Raw genomic sequence first — 27,478 nt, forward strand, 5'->3', positions numbered from 1 at the left:
TTAATGCCAAACTACCCACACATCCATGGTCCCAATCCTGGTGATTGAGCTGAACAACTGCGAGATTCCATGGATGGAGGATCCTGTCCAGACTCCGAGACCCCAGGAGACCAGCTGAAGTGGATTTGAAGACTGGGGTCCTTGAGGAAACTGGAGAAATTGGGTTCCGCCCCGTTGGTCCTAAGGTCCAGAGCAGGATAAGTGCTCCAAACCCCCCAGCCACTGGTGGTGCCAGTCTCAGGGTGAGGGCAGGGGCTCTGGGCACCAGTTCCCGGGTACTGTATTGTGTAAAATACCAAACTAGCAGGTACCAGTGAGACGAGACCAGGCGCAGGTCTCAGACATCGGCTGGATCTACGGCTGAGTCACTGGCTGGGCAGAGACAGTCAAAAGGCTGTCACTACAGGCAGTGGAGCGACCATGCTCCTTTTCGTCCTGGTGAGGGGCGTCGTCGGGTGAAAAGCGCCTTCCAGCGCGCTAGGGGGGAGAGCGCACACGAGCCGCCAACTGAACGGAGAGCAGGGCCCGCTCCCACCCGCACATCCTCGCGTGGGGACATTCATTTAGGGGGGTCCCCGGCCAGGCAGAGCCCATCCCACACCTCACCACGCACAGACGACCGCGGCGGTACATGCCGACTGCCCTTGGCCTTAAAACATCAACAAAGACCAAACGTTCGGCAGAACCGAAAGTTTCGAAAATGTGTTTTCCACTTACCAGTCTTTGAGCTTCTGGGCTCAGGCAGTCTATTTCCTTGTTCTGCGTGGCCGCAGGGTTGGTCATCGTGCCGGCTACAAGACCACCTTCTCACACACCAGGAAAGATACCGGTCAACGCCGGCTCCTCGGATCGGCGGGTGGACGGGCGCTCAGAGCAGCCGCATCCCGAGAGCGGCGGCGTTACTGTCCGCGGAGACAGACCCGTGCGGCTGAACGGGAACTCGCCCTTCCCGAGGCAGGGCGCGCCTCCGCGGTTCCTGGGCTCGGGCGCGGCCGCAGGGGCGGGGCGCAGGTGGCCGGGGCCGGGCGGGCCGGGTTGGGGCACCCGGGAGAGAGGAGCCGAGGCCGCCCCGCGCGCTCCGCCCCCAAGGGTCCCGCCCCGCCGCCCGCCCGCGCTCCGCCCGCACTCCACCCCCGGGGACCCGCCTCGCTCCCCGCGCGCGCTCATCCCTGCCCGCCCCGTCCCTTGCGCGTCCCCCACCGCCCTACTCTCCGCGCGCGCCCCTCCGCGCGCGCCCCTCCCCGCGCCCCAGCTGCGCGGTTATCGATCACCACCCAACCCCCTCCGGCCCCCACCGGAAGGGCGGTGAGGTAAAAAGACCCCAGCCGTCCCCTCCCGTAGCCCCGCCCCGGCCGCCCAGCCGCCCGTCCACGGTGCTGGGGGAGGACGAGCTGTTGAGAGGCCGTGGGAAGAGGGAGCTCTGGGCAGAGACGCCCGAGCAGGGCAGGGGTCTGCTGGGGGAGGGGCCCGTGTGGGGGAGGGGCCCTGTGGGGGAGGGGCTGCGGAAGCATAGTCCGCCGGGGGAGGGGCCTGTGCGGGGCTGCGCGGGGGGCGGGGTCCTCCGGGGCGGGGCCTGCGCGGGGCGGGGCGGACTGCCTCGCCAGGCCCTGCCCCCTTCCCGCCTTGCCGCCCCCGCCCTGCTCCGGAGGGCTCCGGTCCCGCGCGGTCCTCCAGATTCGGGCCATACTGAGCTTTGCGGCCGCGAGAGCCTCCGCCGGCGCACGGCAGCACCTGGCGGCCGGGAGCTCACGTTATCGCATCACCCCGAGAAGGGGCCGGCTTGCAGGACGACAAAAGCTGCGCGGCCCGCCAGGGGGAGAACAAGCACCGAGGGCTGGGTGCCTCTCTCGCCCACTTCCCCCTGTGCAAGCTGGGCGCAGCAAAGAACGGGAGTGCCGGCGGTTCGGCGCGGATCCGGGGTCTCAGAGCCGGGGGCCACACCGTCCAGGGTCTGGCCGGGAGGACGTTCGAGGCAGGGGTCGAACGGAGGCCCCCGCCGGGCGCCACGCGGGGAGGGAGGGGGCGGAGAGGAGTCGTCCCGGCGCCGGGACAGGGACCCGACTCCCCAGCACGCGCCTCCTCCAGTCGTTCTTCGAAAGTCCCACGGGCAAAGCAACGAAACGTTTCCTGACCTCGCCAGGCTGGGACAAGCGACGGGAAGGAAGCGACGCGAGTTTTCATCAGAACCTCAAGCTGTCTTGGCCAGGCCCGGTGCCTGCGGCGCCTAGAACCTTCCTGCGCCCTCTCTTCCTACCCTGCGTCGAGGCTGCCCGGGCCCCCTCCTGCCCATGGCCTGGGGACACGTTTTCGCAGGCCCTTCTCAGAAAGACCACCTCCCCGCCTCAAAACGGGAAAACGGGAACCTCCAACAGAATCACTTGCCCTCTTTCCCTGCAAAGGGCTCCAGAAAGAGTCTTGGGAGACCACAAATTCACATTTTAATGTTAACAGTCCCCAGTTTCTCACCCTCTGCCACCGTAACCTAATTCTCCGTAACATGTTAGCGCGGGACCTGTGTGCGCTCACCTCCCACTGTGGACAGGGCGCCCCTGCGCCCTGGGCTTCTGAGGAGGGGGCACGGGAAGGAATGGGTTGTCCACAGGGCAGGTGGGCAGAGAAGAGGTTCTGGGGGACAGGAGGACGTAACCTAGGAGCGGACAGGGGCGACGGAAGAGAGAGGCTGAGTAAAGGCATGGAGTGGCCGCTGTGGGAGGAATTCAGCCGGTTTCAATGTTGACTCCAAGCTTTAATGGACAGCTTCCTTAGGTTCGCAGAAATAACTTTCAAAGAGATTGAAGTGCCTACCTTGTAATACCTTGTTTTTTCGTTATAATACTTTTTAAATGTTAGTCTATTACAATTCTTGATTCTATAAAGTTAAACGAATTGGAGAAAATAATTTTAAACTGTTCTACATAAACCAGTATGGGACTTAAGGAATTTATCATGGAAAGCAATTATAACATTAGTAGTAGTAATAACTTCACAGATGAGAGGGATAGCCAATTAATAAAATAGCCTTTTTCTTTCAGACATCAGTTTGAATATTCTGATCTACATAGGCAAATTCTAGAACTACCTGCCCCACCCCCTGCCCCCCAAACCCCATGACCATATCTCCCAGAGCGGGGCATAGAGAACAGGCTTCATTTGTGTGTCTGCCTGTTACAGGGCAGTGCCTGAAGACATCTGCATTGTCCCCAACCCTCAGGCCACCATCCAATCGCTAGTTATCAGCTTCCTGAAAACCACATAGGGAGGGCGTGGAGTAAGTGGGCTCTGGAATTAAACCATCTGGTTTAATTTTTGGCTCTGCCACTTACTATGGGATCGTGAGCAAGTTACTTAGCCCCTGTGTCTGAGTCTCCTCTGAAACATGTGAGTGATAAGGATAGTGCCCACAGGGTAGATGACGACCAAAGGCACTAACATGCAGACCCTGCTGAGCACAGCCTGGTGAACTGCCCTGCTAGCTGGATGAAAACGCAAACCAACACCGCCTTGCTGCCTCTCAGCCAGCTCTCTTCCTTCTGTCGGTGGAGAGTCCCCACCCGAGGCGCCCAGGCCTTCCTGTCCTCCTCCACAGCAGGAAGGAAGCTGGGCAACAAGGGGTTAAAATGGCTGAGAGGGGATTACCCAGAGAGACAGTGGGCAGTCCCCCACCAAAGCTGTGGGGGGGGCAGGCTGCAGAAGCCGCGGGAGGCAGGGTGGTGTCATGGAGTGAGAAGCAACTAGCTGGCTAATTTTAGTCTCAGGAACAAACTAACGATACCAGCAATAAAATAATAATAGTAAGTGCACCAGAGATCTCTTATCCCGCTAAGTAGCTGTGTGTTAGAGAAAACCGCGATGCTAACATCCTAGACAGAGGCTGCCACATTCTGCTGCGGGCTTCAGCCCGGCCTGTTGAGCTAGGTGGCCGAGGCCCAGACTATTCCCAGCTGTGGGGCAGATGGCAAAGTCTGTATTGTAAGTGGAGTGCTGAATTTGCACTTCTCGGTGTTATTATTTAGCTCCTGAGGCCTCAAGAATAAAGTGTAGAGGGTCTAGTTGCCTTCTGTTGATTAAATAGCTCTCTAAAGAAAAGGACCCCCTTCCAAGGGGGAACCCCTTCCAAGACAGGCCTTTCTTTTTTTTTTTTAAACTCATAGCAAGGCCACTTGTGAGGACGATTAATGAATGACCCGGAACCTACAGACTTGGTGCTAGGAACGTCCACTAAGAAGTCAAAGAAAGGGGTGTGGCTGTGAAAAGTGACATTTTGTAGAATGGGAAACGTGGAGGTGCCCCAAATTTTCACGCCAGTACTCACAGCTCTAAAGGCGGCTTGGCAGAGTAATATAAACCCTTTGCCTGGAAGGAGACAACACTAACACCACTAAGAGTGTCAGGTGAGAAGAAATCAGGCAGGAAGCCCCAGGTTTCCATCCTCAGGAAGGTTAGCAGAAGAAACCCAGGGTGCCTTTGAATGGTCTGAGCCACAGGGAGGGGGAAGCAGGTGGCCGTCCATCTGGACTGCACCAGTGTGGGCCCAGGGTCTTCATATAGAGAGCTGTGAGGTCAGTGACACAGATTCAGTTTTCCCTTTCTATTGGTCAGGATGCCACTTCTAACAGGTTGCCTCTGAATTTCTGGCCCTTTCCAAGCTGCCAGGCAGTTAATGACCTGCAAACACACAGTCACTATTTAAGCCCAGGAGCTCTGCACTGAGAGGGTACTTTGGGTTTTGTGAAAGCTCTGACTGTCTCTGGCATTCCTAAAAGCCTCCACACTTGTAATCCTCTGTGCCCTCTCAACAAAAATTAAATGTCTGAAATCTAAAAAGCAGTTCTCTGATGTACGATAAGATTATATTCAGGAACTTAATTTCTTAAGGGACTCTCGACAAAAGAAAAAAAGGTTTAATTTTGTTCTAGGAACATCAGAGTCATAGCTAACCAGCAAACACCAGAATGTTTAACCAATTTTGGGCCACACCTAAACTTAGTTTACTGGTCTCCATGGTGCTGGTCTGTTGCTGGGTTCATTGGCTTCGCCTCCTGCTGTGGTTTGGTTATAAGTGCAAGAGCTGCAGGGACAAACCCTTCCAGAAATGGCAGCACGAAGCAGAGGGCGGACAGGGGAGGGCAGAGTGGCTCTCGGATAACTGACAGGAGACCATTCTTCTAAATCACAGCGGGAATATCTGTTTTCCATGAACATGAATCACTAGCCATATTGATGACAGCAGAATAAACACCTCTAAATTACTTCTACAAACCATGAGCTTATATTTATGTCATTACTTTATATGGATCCTTTTGACTAATATCTAAAAACACTTCATATTATAAAGGTCATTCATGAAGTGATTACCCAGATTTGCACAGCACTTCTCAGTTTACAAAGCACTTTATACATACCTTGAGGCCCACAAAAGTTGTATAACTTGTCCAGATACGCTTTGGAAGAGCCAGGCTTTAACTCAAGTCCCCACTACAAGTCTGAGCTCTTAGCATCTGGCTGCTTGACACAGAGGTGCTCCTTCCCAGCCACCCAGGGGTCCTCACTGACCAGACATTCAATAGACAGGCTCAGGGAGTGTCTTTAGCTGTCTCCCTGGGCTTAGCCTGGGCCAGCAACACCATCTCCCACTCCAGGGGTGCTGGCAAAGCAGTGCACACATCCAGGTCAGTGCTGTAGCTGGCTCTCCCAGTAAGACCTGGGACATTGGTAGGAGCATCATATGGGGGAGCCAGACCCTGCCTGCTGTCTGTAGAGAAAGCTGTACCCCATGGTCTGCTGGCCCAGCTCTGGCCCACAGTGAACTTGGCCCAGGGGCTAGGATCCTGACAGAAGTATCCGGGAGCGAGAGTGGCTGGAAAGCAACAGTGAGCTAGTTTGGAGCTCCTGTTGACTGTGCGCTAACCCGTGCTGAGGGGTTGTACCTCACTTCCATAGCTGCCTATGACCCAGTACGCACTTTCTCCTCCCCACCTCCCCCACGAAGAGTGGGCTCTTTCAGAATGGGAGTATGTTCTCACCTCGGAACACAGTGGGCACTGCATAAATGATGGATGAGTGGACGGATGATTCTCCTAATAAAATGAGGACTTTGAGAGGTTATCATTAACTCTCCTTAGTCTTAAGTATTTTATATTTTGTAGCAATTGGGAATAGAAACTCTCTTTTAAAAGTGGCATGTCTTTAGGACCTTTTTTTTTTTTTTTTGCATAACTACTTAGCACCAGTAATTCCTCACACTTCTTTTTCATCTAATAGAATTTTGTCAAGGAAGATTTGCCCTGAGCTAACATCTGTGCCAGTCTTCCTCTATTTTGTATGTGGGTTCCTGCCACAGCATGGCTGATGAGTGGTGTAGGTCTGCACCCGGGATCCAAGCCCATGAGCCCCGGGTGCTAAAGCAGAGCCTGCTGAACGTAACCACTATGCCACAGGGCCAGCCCCTCTAAGAGATTGTTTTAAAAAATCCCTTTGGATTTTCTACGGAAGGTGATGAGTTGAGTTTTGGTAGGACTGAGTTTGAAGTGGTGGCAGAAAGCCTTGGTGGAGGTGTCCAACAGGCACGTTAGCACCAGAAGGATGAATTGGTTCAAGGTGATGATAACATTGGTAGCATGCGTCTAATGAAGGAAGGAATCTCGGGACTCCTGCATGCAATGAATAAGAGCTGGGTAAGGAACAAGCCAAGACAGACAATGGGTAGTGGGAGAAACAGAAAACAGAGGTGTCTCCTGGAAGCCACTGTTCATGAATGTTCCCAGAAGGCTGGTGTGAATATTGCTGTTAAACAAGGCAGATGGAGTGAAGAGAACAGAGTTGAGAAAGCTTTTAATTTGCAACTAGAAAAAACGTTGGCTATTGTATGCTATTGATAAAATTCTACAATTAAACATTTTTGATGATTTGTGCATGTAGAAGAAACTGTAGATTGCACCTGGGAGGAAGGCAGATCAAGGGAGGGTTTTGAGGGGTGGGGGAAGACTTGTTCATGTGTCCCTCTGTTTTTAAGGATGGGAGGGACTTGAGCCAGTTCAGAGGCTGAAAGGTAGGATCAAAGGAGAGTGAGGAGGGGCCGGCCTCATGGCATAATGGTTAAGTGTGCACACTCTGCTGCTGGTGGCCCGGGTTCAGATCCCGGGCGCGCACTGATGCACCGCTTTGTCAGGCCATGCTGTGGCGGCGTCCCATATAAAGTGGAGGAAGATGGGCACAGATGTTAGCCCAGGGCCAGTCTTCCTCAGCAAAAAGAGGAGGATTGGCATGGATGTTAGCTCAGGGCTGATCTTTCTCACAAAAAAAAAAAAAAAGAGTGAGGAAAAAATGGGGTGGGGTGGGGTGGGGAACAGAGAGAGACCAATGACTAAGGGACAGGTCAGGCAGGGTGGCAGGTCAGGCTGGGGAGTGGGGGGGAGGGTCATATGGACTTGCAGGATTTGGCCTGATTCTGGGCTAAATAGAGGTGAGAAAACCAAAGTGGCAAAGGGAGGGCAGATACCAAGAAGCACAGTACTGGAGCAGGGACTGTGGACGACGGTGCTGAGGGAGGATGAAGAGCAGGAGGAACAGAAACTGAAGGACCTGCCATGGAGCTGCCTCTGGCCCAGCCAGGGGGCCGCTGTTTTCAGTCCCTGAGCGCAGAGCCCTTCCATAGAGCTCCAGAAAGCCCAATAACGCTGCTGCAGGGTAAAGCCTGATCCACATTTAAAATAATTTCTAATTTATTTTACTCTGGAATTAAGTTCATCTCCAAAAGTGTCCAGGAATAAGTCCATAGCAATCCTGAAAAAAAAAGTATCCATTTTTCCAATCCATCCCCCAGAATCGGTGATCCTACGGCCAGACCAGAAATTCAGAGGTCACAGAACATCTCCCACACATCGTACCCAAGGAAATGGCCACAAACACCTCCAACGAAGCATCTCTTAGGAAAACCACTTCTGCTTTTCACGAACACAATGCACTGCAAACATCAACCGATTATTTTCTAAAAATATTGAGAACAAAACAACTAAAATCCATTGTGTATTTCTCAGCTGTAGAGGAACAAATTCTGAAAAATCCCCCTAAGTCAACTCTAATGCAGAGGAAAAAAAAAATCCCTATATGCTTTCAGAATAGTCTATTTAAAATGCTTTTGCTCAGAATAGATAATGACATGGGAAAATAAGCTTTACTCAATTGTATTCACTTGCTAGCAGAACACCCCGCTGATAAGAAATAAATAAAATGTTTCAATATATACTTAGGAATAGAAAATGATGATTAAAAAAATGAAAGCAGTATTTCTTCCAGATACCCACCCATTTATTTGGCTTTGGCTTCAGTAATCCTGCCTATGAGTTTAATATCCTAGGAAAGATAGACTATTCCTAACAATCAGAGCCATGAAACAAATCTCTACCCTGCTGGCTGAAATCCAGAAATCAATCAGGCTACCGATGTAATTGACAAATGTCACTCACAGAAAGGAAGTGTGGGGGACACAGTACTTTATAATCTGAATTTAAACAGCACTCATATCAAACAGGGAAATTTAAGAGCACTTAAAATGAATCCAGAGTTTTAAAAAGTCAGGCACTTCTGCTAAGCAGCTTGACTTGAAGACAAGCTGACTCAAGGAAGGACAAAACATCAGGAGAAGTAAGTAGCCTTCCAACCTACAGTACAGAAATTCCTCAAACAGCGTCCCTAAAATAATCTTTCTTAAAAAAAAGTAGTTTCCCTAAAGGAACATAAAGCCTATAACACCCTTCAGCATAGCACTAAGAACACCTGCCCACACCCTAATGTAAGGGTTTTCCCCTCTGCACTGTGGCCCCTGAAACAGAGCTCAAAGAAAAGTCATCAACTCTTAGACTCCAGAGAAGTGCCAGATTACAAGCAACTTCTTTATCACCAATTTGTATGAACTGGATATCTTTACAGAAGACTTTAACATAGACTAGAAAAGCCTCACCTTTGAAAAATGAAGATTTTAGATGAACTTCAAGGGCAGTTTAAGGAAGAGCCAAGAACAGCAGTCTGGAGAGACATGTTTGGCACGAGAGTGGAAATTCTGGAATAACTGGAGATCAAATAGCCACTCCTGACCACGTCATCTCCAAGTACCAGCAGAGAGGTCAATTAAAGCACCTTAATACCCCACACCTCACTAGGCAGCTTCAACTCATCTTTCATTAATGGAGGGTGCGGCTCCCTAAGTCCACTGGAGGTTCTCCAAATGCTGCTTCTGACCAGGGGGCTTGATTTCAGCTACTCAGATTATACTGAAGCCCCCTCCTCTTATCCCCACGTCAGTGGAGGCACCCGTATGAAATGTGGGATTAGATCTTATGGGGAAATCTAATATGAATACAGAGCAGGGTTTCTTAACCTCAGCACTGCCGACATTTTGGGTCAAATAATTCTTTGTGTGGGGGCTGTCCTGTGTATTAAAGGATGGTTAGCAGCATCTCTGGCCTCTACACACTTAGATGCTAGTGGCACTCTCAACCCTAGTTGTGACAACCAAAAATGTCTCCAGACATTGCCAAATGTCCTCTGGGAGGCAAATTTGCTCCCAGTTGAGACTCCCTGATCTCCAGGGACTTGTTCTTCATCCAAGGCACCCACGTTGTAGAAGCACATTGACTTATCAGCTTATACAGAGAAGTCACACCCCAACAGACCCATAGCTAAACATGCACAGAAGTAATGGTCAAGAGAGGAATATTTCAACACGTCGTCTAATATCTGTGGCCCTCTTTTCTCATCAAGTAAGAACTCTAAAGCAGGGCTAGTTGTTGTCAGGAAGAGCAAGAAAAGTCAGCACCGGACACTGAGAGACAGGACGTGGGGGCCACGGGTGGGAGTTCGAGGCTGAGATCTCAGAGGTGGGGCAGTCATGCCAAAACCAAAGGCATGATCTCAAAAGTGGGCTGGAAGAAAGAACACTGCAAGTGAGAAGGTCAAAGAACTGAGTTTTGCTTCTCAGCACCTCTGAGAAGGCCCCGTGAAAAAGGAGCGAGTGCTGGAGAGGAAAGGCTGACGGGATTGCAGGCAACCTGCATAGTCCACACAGAGAATGCAGGTGACTGTGCAGAAAGCCCTCAGACCTCCAGAGCAGAGGTTTGGGAGGAAAGCTGGTTGGAACCCCTGCTCCACCACCTATTAGTTTGTAGTTTCCAATGACTCCGATGCCCTCTTCCAGCTTCCTGTGTAAAACGGAAGACTGGATGGCAGACAGTGGTGGGACCCCAGTCTGGCACAAAGAGGTCTCGTCACTGAGAACTGGCAGCACAGTCTGTCTGTTATTCTAAAGTACACACACACAGATTACTTTTCCTGCAAGATAAGGGACTCTGGAATTACAATTCACGTACAGGTTTAGAGGAGCCACAGGTAGAGTCTTAACGTCACTTAATTGGCTTGGGCTGGGTTTAAAGGTTTAATCAGCATTTTGGGGCACTCAGGGAGCTTTGCTCTCTTTCTGGCAGCTGCTCCCCTTCAAGCCCAGAATTTTGGCATTGCCTCATTGTGATTCCCACAGCCAGGCTTTCGGTGTTCTCAGTCCTTGGACAAGCACATTGTGACTACGACTATGTAAAAATGTATGCATATGGACAAAGACTGGAAGGAAACACAATAAACAAAAGAGCTGCTCTATTTAAGTGATGGAATCATGGGAATTTTATTGCTTTTCAGACTACTTTTAGATATTGTTAGATTGCTGTTTTTTTTTTTAAACAATACTCAGGTTAAGGAACTTGAACTTTATTGAGGAAGCAGTAAAAGACTCACTGAAAGTATTTGAACAGGGAGCTAAGATTTTGTTTGAACAAAGAACTTGTCGGCTACCAAAAAAGTTGAAAATCACCTTCAATATTCTTTTCCAAAAACTTCTTGACTGGTCTCACTATTTATTTTTCCAGATTAACTTTAGAGTCTGCTTGTTAAACTTTAAACCAACCTTGTCCCGTAAACTGGGATTTTATTTGAGTTATATTCTATTTGTAAATTATTTGGGGATGGATTAACACCTTTTCAACATTGAGTCTTCTCATTCAGAAACAAAGTATCTCTCTCTCCATTTTTAAATTTGGTATGTCCTTCAGTATATTATTATAGTTTTCTTCATGCAGGTCCTGCATATTTATTTATTTGTAAATGCTATTTTGAATGGGATCTTATACTTTTTTCCATTATTAAAAAAATCATTATTGTGAGATATGGGAGTGCAATGGGTTTTTTATTTCTATTATTACAAACTATGTCATCGAACTCTCAGTTTTAGATTGATTTTTTCGATTAGACATACATATAATCTGTAAGTAGTTACAAATTTTATCTGCTCCTTTTCAGTAGTTATAGTGCTGATTTCTTTATCCTGTCTGAACATCAGAACTCTCATCATCATAACGTTACAGTAGCTCTGGTCTGCTGGGCTCTTTTTAAACTGGATACTCTGCAATTAGGGAAGCAATAAGGAGGGCAGCTTTGTGCGTCAGTGCTTACACTGTAACGACACAGGACAGGACTCCAGGCTTCTTAGAATTTAAATAGCATTAAAATGGCCTACAAAGTAAACAGAGAATCTGTTGTCAGCCTGATAAAGCTCCTGAAAGGAAACAAATTACAAGTCTCAGAGCAAGACACTGTTGTCTAAAGGCTAGAATCTAATTTGGACCCATAAGAGATAAACAGGCAAAGCGACTTGGAGAAGGAAGAGTCCTGAAGTCCGTGAAAAGTTAATTACTATTGTCAGTGTTGGAATACAATTGTCTTCTGTGGGGAGAGGCACCGTGCAGGAAGGACGCTGAGCTCAGATCTCAGGGCCAAACCTGCTGGGCTGAAGCTTCGCCTCAGCCTAAAACTTGCTGTTGTCCTTGGGCAAGTTACGTAACCTCTGTCTGTGCCTCAGTTTCCTCATCTATAAAAGTGAAGTAATAATGGTGCCTAGTTCATGGGGTTTATAAAGATTAAATGAGGTATCATTTGTAATCAGTATTTGAATAATAAAATGCTAACTGTAAGTGCAGAGTTTGGTGCATATATAATGCACAGTTACAGAACAGTTCAAGGAGCAGTTAATTGAAATCTGATGCATCTAGTCACCATTTACAAAGGGATGTGGGAGGTAACTTTTGTTCCAGACCATGGGCCTCTCCCTAATCTGCCTTCCTGCCCCCACAGTGGGCTTCTATCTCAGCCTCTATCTCTGTCGCTCAGAACCCACAGCCTGCCCTGTATACCCTCGTGCAAGGGAATATATAAGTTTGTTAAACCCATAGAACCGAAATATTAACTGGCATTCTAAGTCATGAGGCTCTAGTAGGAATAATCATATTACTTTTCTATCACAAGAGGACTGAACTTTGTGACAGTTACTCTCTCTCAGGCACCCAGTCACTTCCTAGTTGAGAGTTATGATCTAGATGGCTGGACGTGAACTTCTTGAGCCAGATAAGGAGATATGACTGTGCCTCCAAAGAATGGCATTAGGCAATAGAAGCTCACGAACTTCTCATTTGGGTGAAGAGACTCTTCTATGTTGTAGGTTTTTGAAAAAGAAGAAATTATCTGCCCACAGTGAAGCAACTAAGAGTATTAAAAAGGCAAAACTATTCAAAGTTTTCAGCTCTAATATTCTATGATTATTTAAAATATATGTCCTACATTTAGAATAAAACATAATAGAACCATCTCCATCTTTTAGCATCTTTATCTCGGGAAGAAGGCAGAGGGGTGTAGGCAGTGAGGAATGTAGAATATAGGCTTGGGCGGGGTGGTCGAACTCTAACAGCTGCCTCCTGGCGGCCACAGGTGAGCATTTCCAAGGGGCCTGAGCTGGAGGTTTCATGTTGGCTTAATAACATCAGATAACATAATGATAAAAAGGAACTTTAGCACCTATTTTATCATTATGTTAATCCACATTAAAATTCCTAATAATTCATATTAAATACAAAAGCCAATTTACTTTTTTACAAGTGGAACAAACCCCAGTGTCCATTGGTAGATGAATGGGTAAACACAATGTGGTATATCCACACAATGGAATATTATTGGACCTTTCTTTTAATTCTGACACATGTTACAATGTGGATGAAACCTTGACAACATTATGCAAAGTAAAATAAGCCAGACACAAAAGGACAAATATTGTATTATTCCACTCACATGAGATACCTAGAATTGTCAAATTCATAGAGACAGAAAGTAGAAAGGTAGTTGCCAGGGGCTGGGGGAGAGGGAAATGGGGAGTTAGTGTTTAATGTGGACAGAGTTTCAGTTTGAGAAGAGGAAAAGTGCTATGGAGATGGATGGTGGTGGTGGATGCACAACATTGTGAATGTACTTAATACCACTGAATTATACACTTAAAAACCATTAGGATGGCAAATTTTATGTTACATTATTTTAGCACACTTTAAAAAAAATAATTTTTTAAAAATCCAAATTTACTCTTTTGTTTATGTAATACCACAGAAGGAGGAAGAGGAAAGTCAAGGCGGAGTTTTCTCCAGAAAACAGAAGTCAGACAGTGAGTTCCAACAGTCTCCACATGAAATTGGCCACACAAAAAATTAGGAAATCTGTGTGGAAAGGAATCGTCAGAAAATGCAACCAGGACACATCTCTGTTTTAAAACGAGCTCCCTACCATGAGCTCTCTACATTCGAAATTCATGGAAATGGAAAGATTTAAGTCATCATGTCCCTGTATGAATTTTCAGATATCATCAGAAAAACAAGAACAATTAGGACTGGCAACTGTTGACAGTTGAGAGGGAGGCAGGCAGGCATCAGGCAAATACTTTTTGCATTAAGTGTGTACCTTTAAGCCATTTACCATGACCTTGTATTGGAAAAACAGCAGACAATAGTAGAAATTTATGTTAATCAAATTCATGGAGACAGAAAGTAGAATGGTGGGTGCCAGGGGCTGGGGGGTGGGGGGCATGGGGAGTTATTGTTTAATGGGGACAGAGTTTCAGTTTGGGAAAATGGAAAAGTTCTGGAGATGGATGGTGGTGCTGGTTGCACAACAATGTGAGTGTACTTAATGACACTCAACTGGACAACTGGAAATGATTAAACAGTAAATTTTATGTTATGCATGTTTTACCACAATAAAAAAATAAATGTATGTTTAAAGTTTTATATCATAAGAAAATGGCCAAGTCAACCTTGAGATATCTACTTGATGGCATCATGTCCAGCTATAAAAATGGTGCTCATGCCAAGTTGTAATGAAATGCAAAATGTTTATGACAATGTTGAGTCCACACACACGTGGGTACTCACACACACCCCAATAATAATCTATGCAAAAATAAACAACAACAAAGACCCTAAGGAAATACATCAAAATAGAGCCACGTTTGTCTTTATGTTATAATGAGGATACAGATAACTTTTTATTTCCTTCTATTTTTCTGACATTGTCTCCATTGGCTGTACTATTTTTAAAGGGGGGAAAATAACACAAAGTTCATTTTCCTCCATAACTTTATCTAAAAGGAAAGGAAGGGAGAATGGAAAGAAAAACCTTTATGTTGTGTGTTCTTAGAGGCTTTTAACCCTAACCCAGGAAACTGCAGTTAATTAGGCTGGCTACCACTTTTTCCATACTGGACGCCCCAGGCAGGCTGGTGACGCCTGTGGCCATTCTTCAATAATATTTTTAAATGCTTAAAACGAAGTATATAGAGTTACAAAGGGAATGGATTCTTCTGAAACACATCAAAATATATTTTTCAATCGTGATATAGTGTATCAATCAGAGTCCAGTCGAGGAAAAAAGAAAGTCCACCAGTTATGTTAATGGAAGTAATTTAACACAGGGGACGCACTGAGCAGGTGCTGGGTGACTGAGAAGGCAAAGGGGGGGTCAAGTAACACAGAGGTAATAATTTCAAGACCAGCGAGGGCTGAGGGAACAAAAGGTGCTTCAGAATCTCTGACAGGGCTCCACGACGGTGTTTCTGAGAGCGTGAAAAGCACTAGACACGGCACCGCCTGCGGCTGGGCTGCCGGGTGAAGAGCCCTTGCTGGGCGATGCTCGCAGAAACAGGAAGCCGCCAGGGAGGAGCACGTTCTTTCTCCTTTCCCGGCCTCGCGGGCTCCCTCTAGTGCCCCGTCAGCTGAGCCGAGGTGAGATGAGGCGTGCAGCGCCTCTGCCCCGCATCCCAGGGCTGGCTAAGAAGGGAGGGTTTGGAGGCAACAGCTCACTAACCAGCACCTGTATGGGCTTCTCTAGGAACGCGTTACACGGCAAGAGCTCGTATCCACCATAAGATCGCCATAGCGATGTGCACTGTCCCCAGCTTTCCGCAACCCCTGTAAAGTGACCTGAAAATAGTTGGGATTTCTATTGGTGACAAAGTTACACACTTCTAACAGTATTGAAGTTTTTGGCCTACATTCATAATGGGAGGTAATACTATTTTTTCTTATCTAATTTCAGGGATCTCTTGAAATCTAACCAAGGCCCTTGGGGGATTTGTGGACCCAAGGTTAAGAATTCTTCTGGGTCTTTCAGGATGTCAAATACGGTTCTTTGCATTCCTTAATTTTTGCTTTAAAAAGTCACATGATTGATCATTGATACCAGGGTTTTTTTTAATGCTTTGAAAGAGGAAATAATACTAATGCAGATTCATGCTTTTGTGCATCTCATTTAAAGGATACTATCCACCATTTTTGCAAATAATAAATAGTAATTTTTTCATTTTATTGATTATATCATACCTACTTCAGAATGCCACAGAAAATAAAGAAAGAGAACACGAAACTGCACTTGCATCCTCGACTCACACTCATGGGGGCGTATTTTAGGATTCCTGGGTGGTCTCAGAGCTCTTTACTGTAAGGCGTCTTGCTCCTGGCCCCACCACTTTGACCATGACCTAGATGTCCCTGACACCAGATCTATATTTCTGATCCTGACTTCTCCAAGCTTCAGCCCACCTACCAGCTGGACATCTCTACCTGGATGTCCCAAAGGCATCTCAAACTTGACAAATCCAAAACGGAACCCCTGTTGCCCCCTAGAGGCTTTCTCCTGCATCTCCTCTCCCGTGGCCGCACTACCAACCAGCGCCTCCCAAGAAGGCTTTATTTAAGGCCTCTGTGCCTCAGTTCCCTCATTTGCAAAGGAGAGGCAATAACAGTAACAACTTTACAGGGTTGTCGGAGAGATTAAGACAACGCTTGCAGGGTGCGCAGCACGGAGCCTTGATATCAGTCAACGCCCGCACACGCCAGCTGTGGGCACGCATCTCAAAGACAGTGTTCTCCCCCACTTCCCACTTCAGTTCATCAAGTCATCTTCCTCTCTTAATGTCCTTCAATGCCTCCCACCGCCACTGCCTTATATCAGGCCTCAGTGTGTCTCCTCAGAATCATCCCAAATAGTCTCCTCCCATTCTGCTGCTGGTGTAATCTCATTTATTCAATCAACAAATATGGATTGAGAGCCTAATCACATGTCAGATACCAGGCCAACTGCGGACAGAACAATACACAAGGGGGCAATCAGACCATCCAGAGAGAAGACTGACGTTAAATAATTGCACAAATAAATAATTAATTATAATTGTGATAAAGACCATGACGTTAAATAGAAATATCCCCACACCATGCCAGGCTTGGGGAATGTAGAAGAAATCCAGCTCTGTGTCTTCTGAGGAAATGAGATGTGAGTACGAAGGAGTGGGGAAAGGTAAGCCTGCTTTGTGAAAGCTTTGAAAGGCCTCCCTGTGAGAGTGGGGTAAAGTCCAAACTCGTCCTAGGGGTCTACAAGCTCCTCCAGATGTGGCCCTGGCATCCTCTCCCGGGCACTCAGCTGCTGTTCCCTTTCATCTCACAGACCAGTGACCCACGAGTCTGTTACGCCTCCTGGTGGTGACTTCAAACCTTTGAGAGTGAATCCCCGCATTTCTTTTTTTCACTAAAACGATTTATAAAAATTTAACAGTGTTTGTAATAAAAGAGGGCCCAACCCTCAGCTGAAGAACTTAGTTAACAACCTAATCTATGTCAGAGTTTTATTTAAGATAGAAACAAGATCACTCCTGCATGTCTCCTACAGTGAATACACACGCATTAAATCTACTCTTGATCTAAAAAGTTGAACACTTCCACTGTGTTGTGAAGGAATTTCATCATGCTCTATGAAAAACTGAAAAACTGCACCCATTTATTAAAGACATGGGAAGTAAGTATTTTGTGGCTTATCTACAGCAATATTTGAAAATACAAGATGAATCCCATTGAATTTTGTTTGGAGCTTCAAGCTAAGGGAAATATATTAAAAGATATATTATCCATTTTTAGATATGTATAAGATCTTATTTCAATACATGATAAAGTAGTTATTCTCTTAGAATAACCAGAATAATAAACCAAATTTAAAACAAACTTAAACTTAGGTCAATATTTTGTTAAGGGCAAGATAATATCTGTGTTTCGTGCAGAAAATTCTCTGCTTTCCATTTTGAACAAGTGATATGATCATAAAGGATACCTAAGAATTTTTTAATCTTTATTTATACTCAATTTTTAATTTTTTCAAATATTAAATTCCCATTAAACACAAAAGTCTAACTCTCTTGTGTAAGAACCAGTTTCCATCTCTATTGTAAGAAGCTCTGTATTATCGGCTGTATTTAAAAAGTCACTAACAAAACAAGAAATCGAAGGCACTGACCCTTCCTCTGTAAAGAGGGTCCATCAGTGACTATAGCTCCTGAGACTAAGATGGCTTCTTGTGTGCTTCCGTAAGATTCTAGAGACTGTGAGGACTTAATACAATATCATTCGTATCATTTAGCAACAGATGCAGAAGTCAAAATGAGGAAAAGAAACTCTCAACCTGGTGAACAGAGAAAAAGCATTAAGAAATATGTTGCCAGACCAGTCAGTTACATTACGTAAATGTAATTTACTTAGAGAGGTTGTCTGAGATATTTTAACAGGAAAACATGCACACACATGCACACACACACGTGCATGCACAGCTGTAAAGCCAGTACTGAATAGACTAAGGAGCTGTGGTGGGCCCCAGCCCTTGGCCAGCTTCTCCCGAGGGGGCTACGAGCAAGGAGCCAGTGCCCGGCTCAGAGAAGCCCTGGAGCCTGAGCAGAGCCCTCCCTCCCTCTGCCCTGGCTCCTTCTGCCTCACCCAACTCTTCCCACGGCATTTCTCTTTAGTCATTGCTAGAATGCAAAAGACTCAACGCAAATTATGTCATTGTAGTGATTCATCTCTGATTGGAAAGTGTCCGACTTAAGTGTCCAAGAGCCTGTGAGCCAGCGAGAGAGAATCTATTCTGTGCCCTCCTTGCTTTCTGAGGTGTGATAAACAAACGAGCTCTTGTGGGACTGTGGGCTGTGCCTGGATTTGTTTTCATAGGTTGAGATTCAGTGTTTCAGAGCCTTAACTGACTTCCAGAGCCTCTGGCTCTGAGATGTGTGCCTCCCTCGCAGGTGAGAACCACCCGCTACCGCCTGTAGGACACGTGTGCAGTGCAGGACCCTGTCACACGGGTCCACGGCCGACGAGCAAGCCGACGCAAGTTCATTGCTCATCACTTGAAAAGGGAAGTACTGGTGTTACAGCAACCACCACCACCTGACCGGAAGGGGTGCCCTTAGTTCAGGATCCTTAGCCCCTTTTTGGATGCCACAGACTGGCTGTCCCATATACTATCTGAAGATATGGTAGGTCCCTTCAGATATACAAGAGGGGTGGAATGGACCCTTCAAAGGTGAGGACTTGGGGGCCCTCCACAGCTGTGAGGAGCACCCGCACTGTGTGCTGTGCTCACCGTCTCTGCTGGAAACATTTCTACTCGAGGCTAACGACAAAGACACCAGCTAACACTGAGTGCCAGACGGCGTCTAAATGCCTGACATGGTTCACTTTGGTTATTTCTCACACCGGCCCCATCAAGAGAAAAGATCACACTCTCCAAGTGAGGACGAGGAAACCGAGGCACAGACAGGAGGAGCTGCTCGCCAAGGTCCTGCACCATGTGCAGCCGATCCCAGGCTGCAGGATCCGCATGGACGCTGTCACGGTGCCCTCCCCAGACATTCGCTGATGCCGACTGTGTGCAGACCCGCTTGTGTGTTTTCTCTCGTTTAAGCCTCAACAGCCCTGCAAGGTGGGTATTATTATTTCCGTGGCACCACTGCGGAAACTGAGGCTCGGGTTGAGTAATGCACTCAAGTTGACACAGGGTCAAGATGGTGTGGCTGGACCAGGAGCTCAGCTGTGCTGGACTCTCTATCATCCTGATTCTGGCCTCCATCAGACAAATGTTTTTCCCTCTTTCTTAAAACCACAACTGGAAACGGCCTCCAAACATGATCTGGCCTGCTCGCTGCTCCCCGCAGGAGACAGCATTATTCAGTCTTGACAAGTGACCTGTCCAGGGCCATATGGCCAAGCAGACACCCCGAGGTGTCGGGCGAAGACTTCCCAGAACAGAGTGACCTCCCTCAACAACACCACTTTCCACCCTGCCAGCTGTGTTAACATGACAGCAAATAGCTTTATTTGGGACATTTCAGACTTTTTCCTCTCTGTGAAAAACCCAACTGACAAATCATCCCTAGAGAATGCATTACTTTTTCTCTTTTAGAATTAGAACCATCTCCCGCCACTTGTCAGATGTCCAAGAACACAATAAAACCTACTCCTCCCAGCTAGTTTCGTTAAATGATTTGGTGTCTGATATTCAGATTTGTCCAGACTCTCCTCATCTCCCGCCAGAAGCTGACTCAAGCTGACTCTCCAGGCAGTGATGTGCGCTACTTTGTGTCCAATGCACACATTGCACATATGGGTGGAAATTCAGGAGAGTTGGTCGGCTTTTGTTCGTCAGCAACTGTTTCCTAGGAAACAGTGGGATGGAACAGCGAGTCCGTGTTTAACAAGACCACGTTATTTTTAAAGAGAGGAGTGTGTTTACGCATTTACCCAAGGTGGAGTCATTATTTTGGTCCTAATTAACTCCAGCTTTCAGTTCTCATTCATCTACTCAACATACTGTGATGGCTTCCACATCTTATAAGGTAAAGCCGGGTGGGGAATCTATCATAGAGTTATTGAGCACCTGGTTAGGCTTATTTCTTTCAGGCAATGAGGAAGATGTTCAACTCTTAATCTCAACTGAGAAAAAATATTTGCAACAGCTATGAAACGGGTTAATAAGTAATCTACAAATCACCAAAAAAATAAACACTAATGCTCCAAGACATGTTTTGACAATTTGAAAAAGAACTCCACAAAACTGAGAATCAAAGAGCTACCAGTTTTTAGCTATCAAATTTAGAAAGGCTAAGAATAATCCCAGTACTTAATCCTGTGGTGGGAAAGACACTTTCAGGCAACACAGACACAAGTGTAAACTGATACAACCTTTCAGGAAAGCAATTTGGCAACAAGTATCAGGGTCCTTACACATGTTTATACTTTTTTTTTTTTTTTTTTTTTTGGTGAGGAGATCAGCCCTGTGCTAACATCTGCCAATCCTCTTGTTTTTTTGCTGAGGAAGACTGGCCCTGGGCTAACATCCATGCCCATCTTCCTCCACTTTTATATGGGACGCCGCACAACATGGCTTGCCAAGCAGTGCGTCAGTGCACGCCTGGGATCCGAACCGGCGAATCCCGGGCCACTGCAGCGGAGCGCATGCACTTAACCGCTTGCGCCACCGGGCAGGCCCAATGTTTATACTTTTTAAATTTATTCGTGCACGTCTAATATTCTAATTTACGGAAATAATCTGAAGCACAAGAAATTATTTACTCTTAAAGATGTTCACTGCAATGTTATTCACGACTGTAGACAAACAAACACAAAAACCTATAAACAACTATTCGTGTCCTACAATAGGACACCAGAGACATGATGGGACATCCTCAATGCCACATTTTCTGGCCATTAAAACGTTCTTCAGAGTATTTGACACAAAGGTTGTGCTTCTTTCTTTCCTTAAAAAAAAAGAGAATAAAAAAATGCAGTATTTCCAAATATACAATTGGACTATGTTCCAAAACGTCCCTAGATTAAAGAATGGAGGGGAATAAAACTAAATGCTAGCAGGTCTTACGCTTGGTCACAGTATGGGGCATAATTTTTATTCTCTGTTGTTGTCTAAATTTTCCTTATTATTTTCTACACTAAATATGCATTGCAGTTAATATAATAAACATTTCATCAACAATAATTACCTTTGTTGGCAATTTACTCATTTATTCAACAAAAAAACTTGTTGTAAGCCAAACTTCAGGATAAATGCTGCGAGAATAATATGCTCCTACTCAGCCTGGGGAAGTCAGGGAGGGCTTCCTGGAAGAAGGTGGAAGTGAGTCTGGAAAGATGGAAAGTGATGGTTGGAGTGCAAGATGCTGTGGGAGCAAGATAGAAGATGGGGCAGGGGTTGACGCCTAAGGGGCCTCTGGTGTAATCACAAAAGTTTTAAATTTATCCTGGAAGCTACAGGAAGTCATTAAGGATGATAAAGAGGGAATCGTGGCATAAGGTTTGTGTTTTCTAGGGATCATGGGGACACCAAGATGAAGACGGATTTGAGGTGGGGTGAATCTCGGAAGCAGACGGACGAGGAGGCTATGGAGGCAACTGTGTGAGGGGACCGGGCCTCAGCCAAGCTGTGTTCACAGTTCCACTGAGGGAGGAAGTGGGGGGTGGTTCTGGCTCAGGCAGCTCCGAGGAGTTGGGACGGGAGACGCACAGGAGCAGCGGGCTGGGTGGGAGATGAAGGTGCTCAGCGTTGGGGGGTCGGGGCATGTCGAGGCGTGGTGTTCGAAGGAGCGGTCAGGGCAGGACGTGAAGAAGTTGTGGGGAGTTAAAGCCATGTGTGTGGCTGCAAATGCACAGAGAACGCCCTGTAAATACAACTGAGAGCAAAGAGCATCATCTAAGGAGCAGACAGCAGGAACGCGGGCCGGGGAGACGGGGAACCGGGGAGACGGCGTCAGGAAGCCGGGTGGGGGCACCGGCCAGTCTGTGTCAGGAACACGGCTTCCACTCGGCCCCTAGTTAGGTCCTTTCATTTCAGTGTCCTAAGTGGATACCGTGGACCCCACACAACTGATCCTGTAGGATGAACGAATGAAAACCTGCTCTCATTTTGATGTCAAGAAGACATCTTCTCTTCCCTCTGTGTGGCCTCTGTAGCATGACCCAGGGCTTGCTTGTGCCTCTTGGCCCCGGGGCCAATCCACTCCTCACCTCTTTGCCCCACCCCTCAGGGTGCCCCAGAAGAGGGGCAAGAAAAATAAAATTCCAATCAGTGGGGGCTGCCTAATAATTTTAAAAGAAATCTAGAAATAGTAATAATGACTATGCAACGCTCCCACTGCTTCACAGGATGTGTTGATGTTCCATTTACAGACAACCAACGTGCTCAATCCAGGAGAAAGGAGCCCGACTCCAGAGCCTGCCATGTACCCGGATTCTCTTATTTAATCCGTACAACAAACCCATGAGTTAGGGCTATTTTTCAAGTCAGGACATTGAGGCACAAATGGCAAAATAATTTCCCCAAGTAGTGTGGCTGGTTGGTGGTGTGGCCGGGACCCTGGGGCACCTCCACAGGGAAGGCTGCGGGTTCCTGGGTGTTTTGAACCAAAGACACGCAGGGTCACTGGAGCAGGATGGAAGTTGCCATGGAAACTCTCAGCATTTACCATCCAAAGACTGTCAGAGGCAGTGCTGTGAATCAAGTCTGTAAGGAAGAACCTGCCCCAAAGGACTCTCATGTTGTCTGCAGTTTGAGCTCCTTCCACACAATAAAGAACATCCGTCCGTGCTTTCTGCAGGGGCGTGCCTCATCCACTCAGGCTGCAGGGGCTTCTATCTGCTACCTGAGCCAACTTGGCCAGGCTGAAGGATGTTTAACAATCCCCCCCACAAACACACAATATCGCTTTTACATAGTGTCCAGTTTTAATACTAAAAAACTTATAAGAGAATACATTTATTTTATTTTTGTAGTACCTTTTGGCAGCTTCATGGCAGGACATAAGTTACTCAGAATAAAACCCCAATTTTAAATGTGCTGATGAGCCAGCCCTGATGGCCTAGTGGTTAAAGTTCTGCATGCTCCACTTCTGCAGCCTGGGTTCACTTCCGGGTCAGGGAACCACACCATCTGTCAGTTGTCATGCTGTGGCAGCAGCTCACATAGAAGAACTAGAATGACTTACAATTAGGATATACAACCATGCACTGGGGCTTTGGGGAGAAAAAAATAAAAGAGGAAGATTGGCAACAGATGTTAGCTCAGGGTGAATCTTTCCCTGCAAAAAAAAAAAAAAACAAAAAACAAAAGCAAAACAAACGAAAACGAAAAGAAAGAAAAAACATATTGTGCTGATAATAAATAAGGAATCAAATTAAGATGTTTGGGCTTGTAGCTGCCTCTGGGAACCCACTCATTCTTATGTTAAAAGTGGATTCCAACCTTGGCTCTCTAATAAAAACCCACGAGAAAAGTCGGGATCCCTATGTTTTGTAGATTACAGATTACTTCATTTATATATGTTTTGTCCAAAACTGCAGGCTCTTAAATTAAAACTATGTTAAAATATAAAAACATCTGGAGAACAATTTACTTTAGTAAATAAGAAAATTAGCATTTCTTTCTTTTTTTCCAAACCGAATTACTATTGTATTTTTACCTTAACATTTATACGAAACTCTTAGATTTTAGTTTCGTTAACTTCAAAAATCATAAGTAAATGGTTCATTCCATAATAAGAAATGCTGCATTATTTAAGTAAGAAGCTCATTTAAATGCTTCATGGATAATTAAAATCGTAAGCAATCTTTAAGGTGTGTGAGAAACTTGAAAATCTTTGTCAGCACAGTGCAATTGGCCAATGATAAGCCTGAAGTCATTTATTAACTTCCAGAGAAAGCTCTATACTCAATTTTATGAATGGAAATTCTTGGCTGTCATGAAATTCTGCACTGTAATGGAAAACTAAATTAAGGAGGCATGAAAATCAGTATGCTCCAAAAGTCTTCACAAATGTTCATATCCTAGCAAGTTCACTTCCAGCGACAATCAGAGATGCTTGGAAAGATGATTAAACATGGATGTTCCTCTCCATATTATTTTTAGCAAAGGATATATGAGCTTAAGTAAATAACTTGTGCTAAATATAGATAGAATACTATGTAGCCATTGGGTAGAAAAAGGACATTTAGAGTGATTATTTTAAAAATGATATTTGCTCAAAATTTTAAAATTCAAACAGAAAATTCAAAGAAGGCAGCAAAAACACACTTCCACAGACCAGTCCCTCACACCTTCCAAAGGAAGTCCATAAATTTTTGAGCAGCATTACTTTCTGGAAAGTTCCTTTTCATGTAGAATAAAACCCTGTCTCCTTGGAGATTTGCCCTTATGCAGAATATAACTTGTTTCTTCCAAAGGCAGCATTCACGCACTTGAAGACACTGCCTCATCTCTGGACCCCTGTCCTCGGGACGCCTGCTCCTACAGGAGTGTCCGCTAGTGGAGGGGCTCCCTGACCCTGGTGTCCAGCGTGCCTGGTGTGCCATGCCACCTCCACCACTTTCCAGCCAGTGACCTCTCAGTCTCTCTTTGCTTTTCCCCCTGACCACACCTACTTCATAGCACTGTTGGGAAGATGGAAGTAAAAGGCCTGGCATGTCACAAGGACTCAGTAAACTCCAGGCAGCATTTTTAACAAGGGTTTAGCTCCTGGAACAGCCTCCTTGCCTGGAAGCGATCCCGGCTGGGACAGCGGGTCTATGTATCCAACAGGAGGTGGAGGAGGCGCTGCCCGAAGCAGCAAACAGGTCTGTGGACCGAGGTGCTTCCAGAGCTCGGAGAAGACCAATTGTACCTGGACCTGGAAACCAGCAGTAGGACGAAGAACGGACACGCAGCAATCAGCATGAGCCTCGGCAGGCCCAGCAGCAGGCACATGCGCGAATGGAACCATGCTAAAGGGACAGCCACAGGTCTCTTTGCCATGAGCCCAACTCCTATCTTGGGCCCCTCCATCTCCATCTGGCCCACTGCAGTTTCTGTCCACCGTGGTCCTTGCACCTCCACGACCTCCCTGAAGCTGCTCAGGATGAGGCCACTAGGGGCCTCCTGACCGCAAGGTTCCAGCGACATTCTTCTACTTGTATCCCTCTGGGTCTTTCCGCAGCACGACACACTGCCCATTTCCTCCATGGTCTGGGTGACTCTCTTCGGACCCCGGCTCCTGGTGTGTGCCAGGTGAATCTTCTGCTCATCCTGTTTGTCTGTCCGGGGCCCCCAGCGCTCCATCCTCAGCACCCTGCTCTCCGGATCTCCTTAGGAGATCTCGTGGAGCCACGTGGCTTCAACCATCCCTGAACACAGATGACTGCGCTCTCTCCCTTATGGTCCAGGTCAACATGTCTGGATGCTTCCTAGACCTTTCCATCTGGGCAGTCCTCAGCTACCTCAAACACAACACTTCCAGAATGGAACTTAACTCTTCCGTGTTCCCCACTCTGACCTGCCAACCCACAGCTCCCCAGTCTCGATAAACAGTACCACCACATGGCACCATCCTCCCCCAAGCGTCATTATCGGAAGCCTGGAACTCATGCTGTACACCCCTTTCCCTCCTTGTCCCACAGATCGGCCACAATCTTTATCAATCATTTTTTAAAGCCAAAAATTCTAGTCATTTTAGTTAAACCAGTTCCAGTTAATGTTAACCAATGCATTTGAATTCAAAGAAAATAGGTTTCACTATAAATAGCCAAACTGAGAATGAGAGCATCAAAGTGTCCTAGTTATAAGGTCTTATTAATGGATTTTGCTGCAGAACAAACAAGCATTTCAGGTCAGTTTATGACATATCATTATATATCTTCAAGTCCCAAGAGAAAGGAAAAAAAATACATTTAGTAGTTGGACCTGAAAAAGTGGCTTTCCTTATCTTGTCGAAGGGCACATGGTATACACCACACATTTCAACCCTGAAGAACAAAAGTATACATGTGACGCTTAAGAACACTACTGGGTTGACAGTTGTCCTCCAAAAACTCATGTCCACGGGAACCTGTGAATCTGACCTTATTTGGAAATGGGCTCTTTACAGATGCAATCAGGCTAAGATGAGGTCATACTGGATTAGGGTGGGCCCTCATCCAATGACTGGTGTCCTAATAAGAAGAGAGAAATTTGGACACAGAGACACAGAGACGCAGGGAGAACACTGTGCGAGGATGGTGGCAGAGATTGGAGGGATGTGTCTACAAGCCATGGAATGCCAAAGGTTTTGGACAACCACCAGAAGCTGGAGAGATGCAAGGAACAGATTCTTCCTCAGAGCCTTCAGAGGAACCAACCTTGATGACACCTTGATTTCAGACTTCTGGCCTCCAGAACTGTGAGAGAATAAATTTACGTTGTTTCAAGGCACCCAGTTTGTGGTAATTTGTTATGGCAGCCTCAGGACACTAATACATACACGCTGTCATATGTCACCCTAGGCACACACAGCCTTCAGCCAAATTTTAGATTTTGCCTGAAAGAATCTTGGCGACTTCTATACTGAAGCCTTATAGGTACCTGGGTCAGAAGAGCCTTTGCCATATGCAGCTGGGCCACACAACTGCAGATGGTGGACACAGAAAACAGAAAAACATGGCCATCTTTCTTTCTGGAGCTATCCCCAGGCAGACACACTGAATGTGTGCTCACCTCTGTGCGCTGCACCTGGGACACAACCTGCCTCCCGGAAGGGACTCATGAACTTGCACAGCTCCATAGTGACATTAGCTTCATTTTAAAATTCCATCACGGTGCCACGGTATCTTCATCACTCTTCTGCTTCTGCCCGAGAGGATCAGCAGTGAGGACAAAGACAGTCCCACGGATGAGGACAGAGAAGCCATAAAGCAACACGCCCAGGGCAGGGACAGCAGGTGGACCAGAAGCCGAGAGCAAGACAGAGGGGTAAGGAAGAGCGAGCGACAGCCAAGTCCCAGGTTTAACTCAGATCTGGAAGGATGGGGGGAATGCTGGGGAGGGCAGCCCAGCCAGCTGCAGGGCTGTGGGGAACGAATGCTTTTGCCGCCCAGGAGCGCCAGGGGACCTGTACTCTTGAAGAGGAGAGGAACCAGAGGCGTCGAGACGTCTGGGCAGGCTGGACACGAGGTCCAGTCTCCATGATGAGCCAGCCCTTTGTGTCCCCTAGAACTAGCAGCAGGTGGAGAAAGTCGACCCTCCATCAGATGGAAGAATCACGGGGTCCCGGGAACAGCCCGGCTGCTGCATAGGCTTCTGTCCAGGGCCTCCAAGTCCCCGACAGATGGCTCCATATACTTTGCTTTTAATTCACAGCCCCCATGAGGCCCCAAGTGCAGCAAGGCCTCCCCGAAGCCCAGCCCAGGAAGCCGGGGAGAGAGGATGAAGCAGGTTCTCGGGCCCAGGGACTGCC

At 46.8% G+C, this 27,478-nt stretch overlaps 1 protein-coding gene across 11 annotated transcripts in view; it reads right to left on the reverse strand.

Annotated features, from left to right (window-relative positions):
- The window catches only part of LRRFIP1 (LRR binding FLII interacting protein 1), a 146,037-nt gene that overhangs the window by 85,216 nt on the left and 33,343 nt on the right, over window positions 1-27,478 (reverse strand). Inside the window, exon 1 of one of the 11 annotated variants that reach the window (XM_004427724.3) lies at window positions 718-998. The exons of 7 other annotated variants lie outside the window; for them this stretch is intronic. In XM_004427724.3, the coding sequence (XP_004427781.1) occupies window positions 718-783 (66 nt within the window). In that variant the 5' untranslated portion in view covers window positions 784-998. Of the gene's footprint in view, window positions 1-717; window positions 999-27,478 lie in introns of those variants that run through there. 3 more of the 11 variants (XM_087424619.1, XM_087424623.1, XM_014785443.2) reach the window with 3 other exon arrangements.

This window comes from Ceratotherium simum, chromosome 37 (genome assembly GCF_057802395.1).
Source record: "Ceratotherium simum simum isolate JZ-2026a chromosome 37, ASM5780239v1, whole genome shotgun sequence".
Classification (NCBI taxonomy): domain Eukaryota; kingdom Metazoa; phylum Chordata; class Mammalia; order Perissodactyla; family Rhinocerotidae; genus Ceratotherium; species Ceratotherium simum.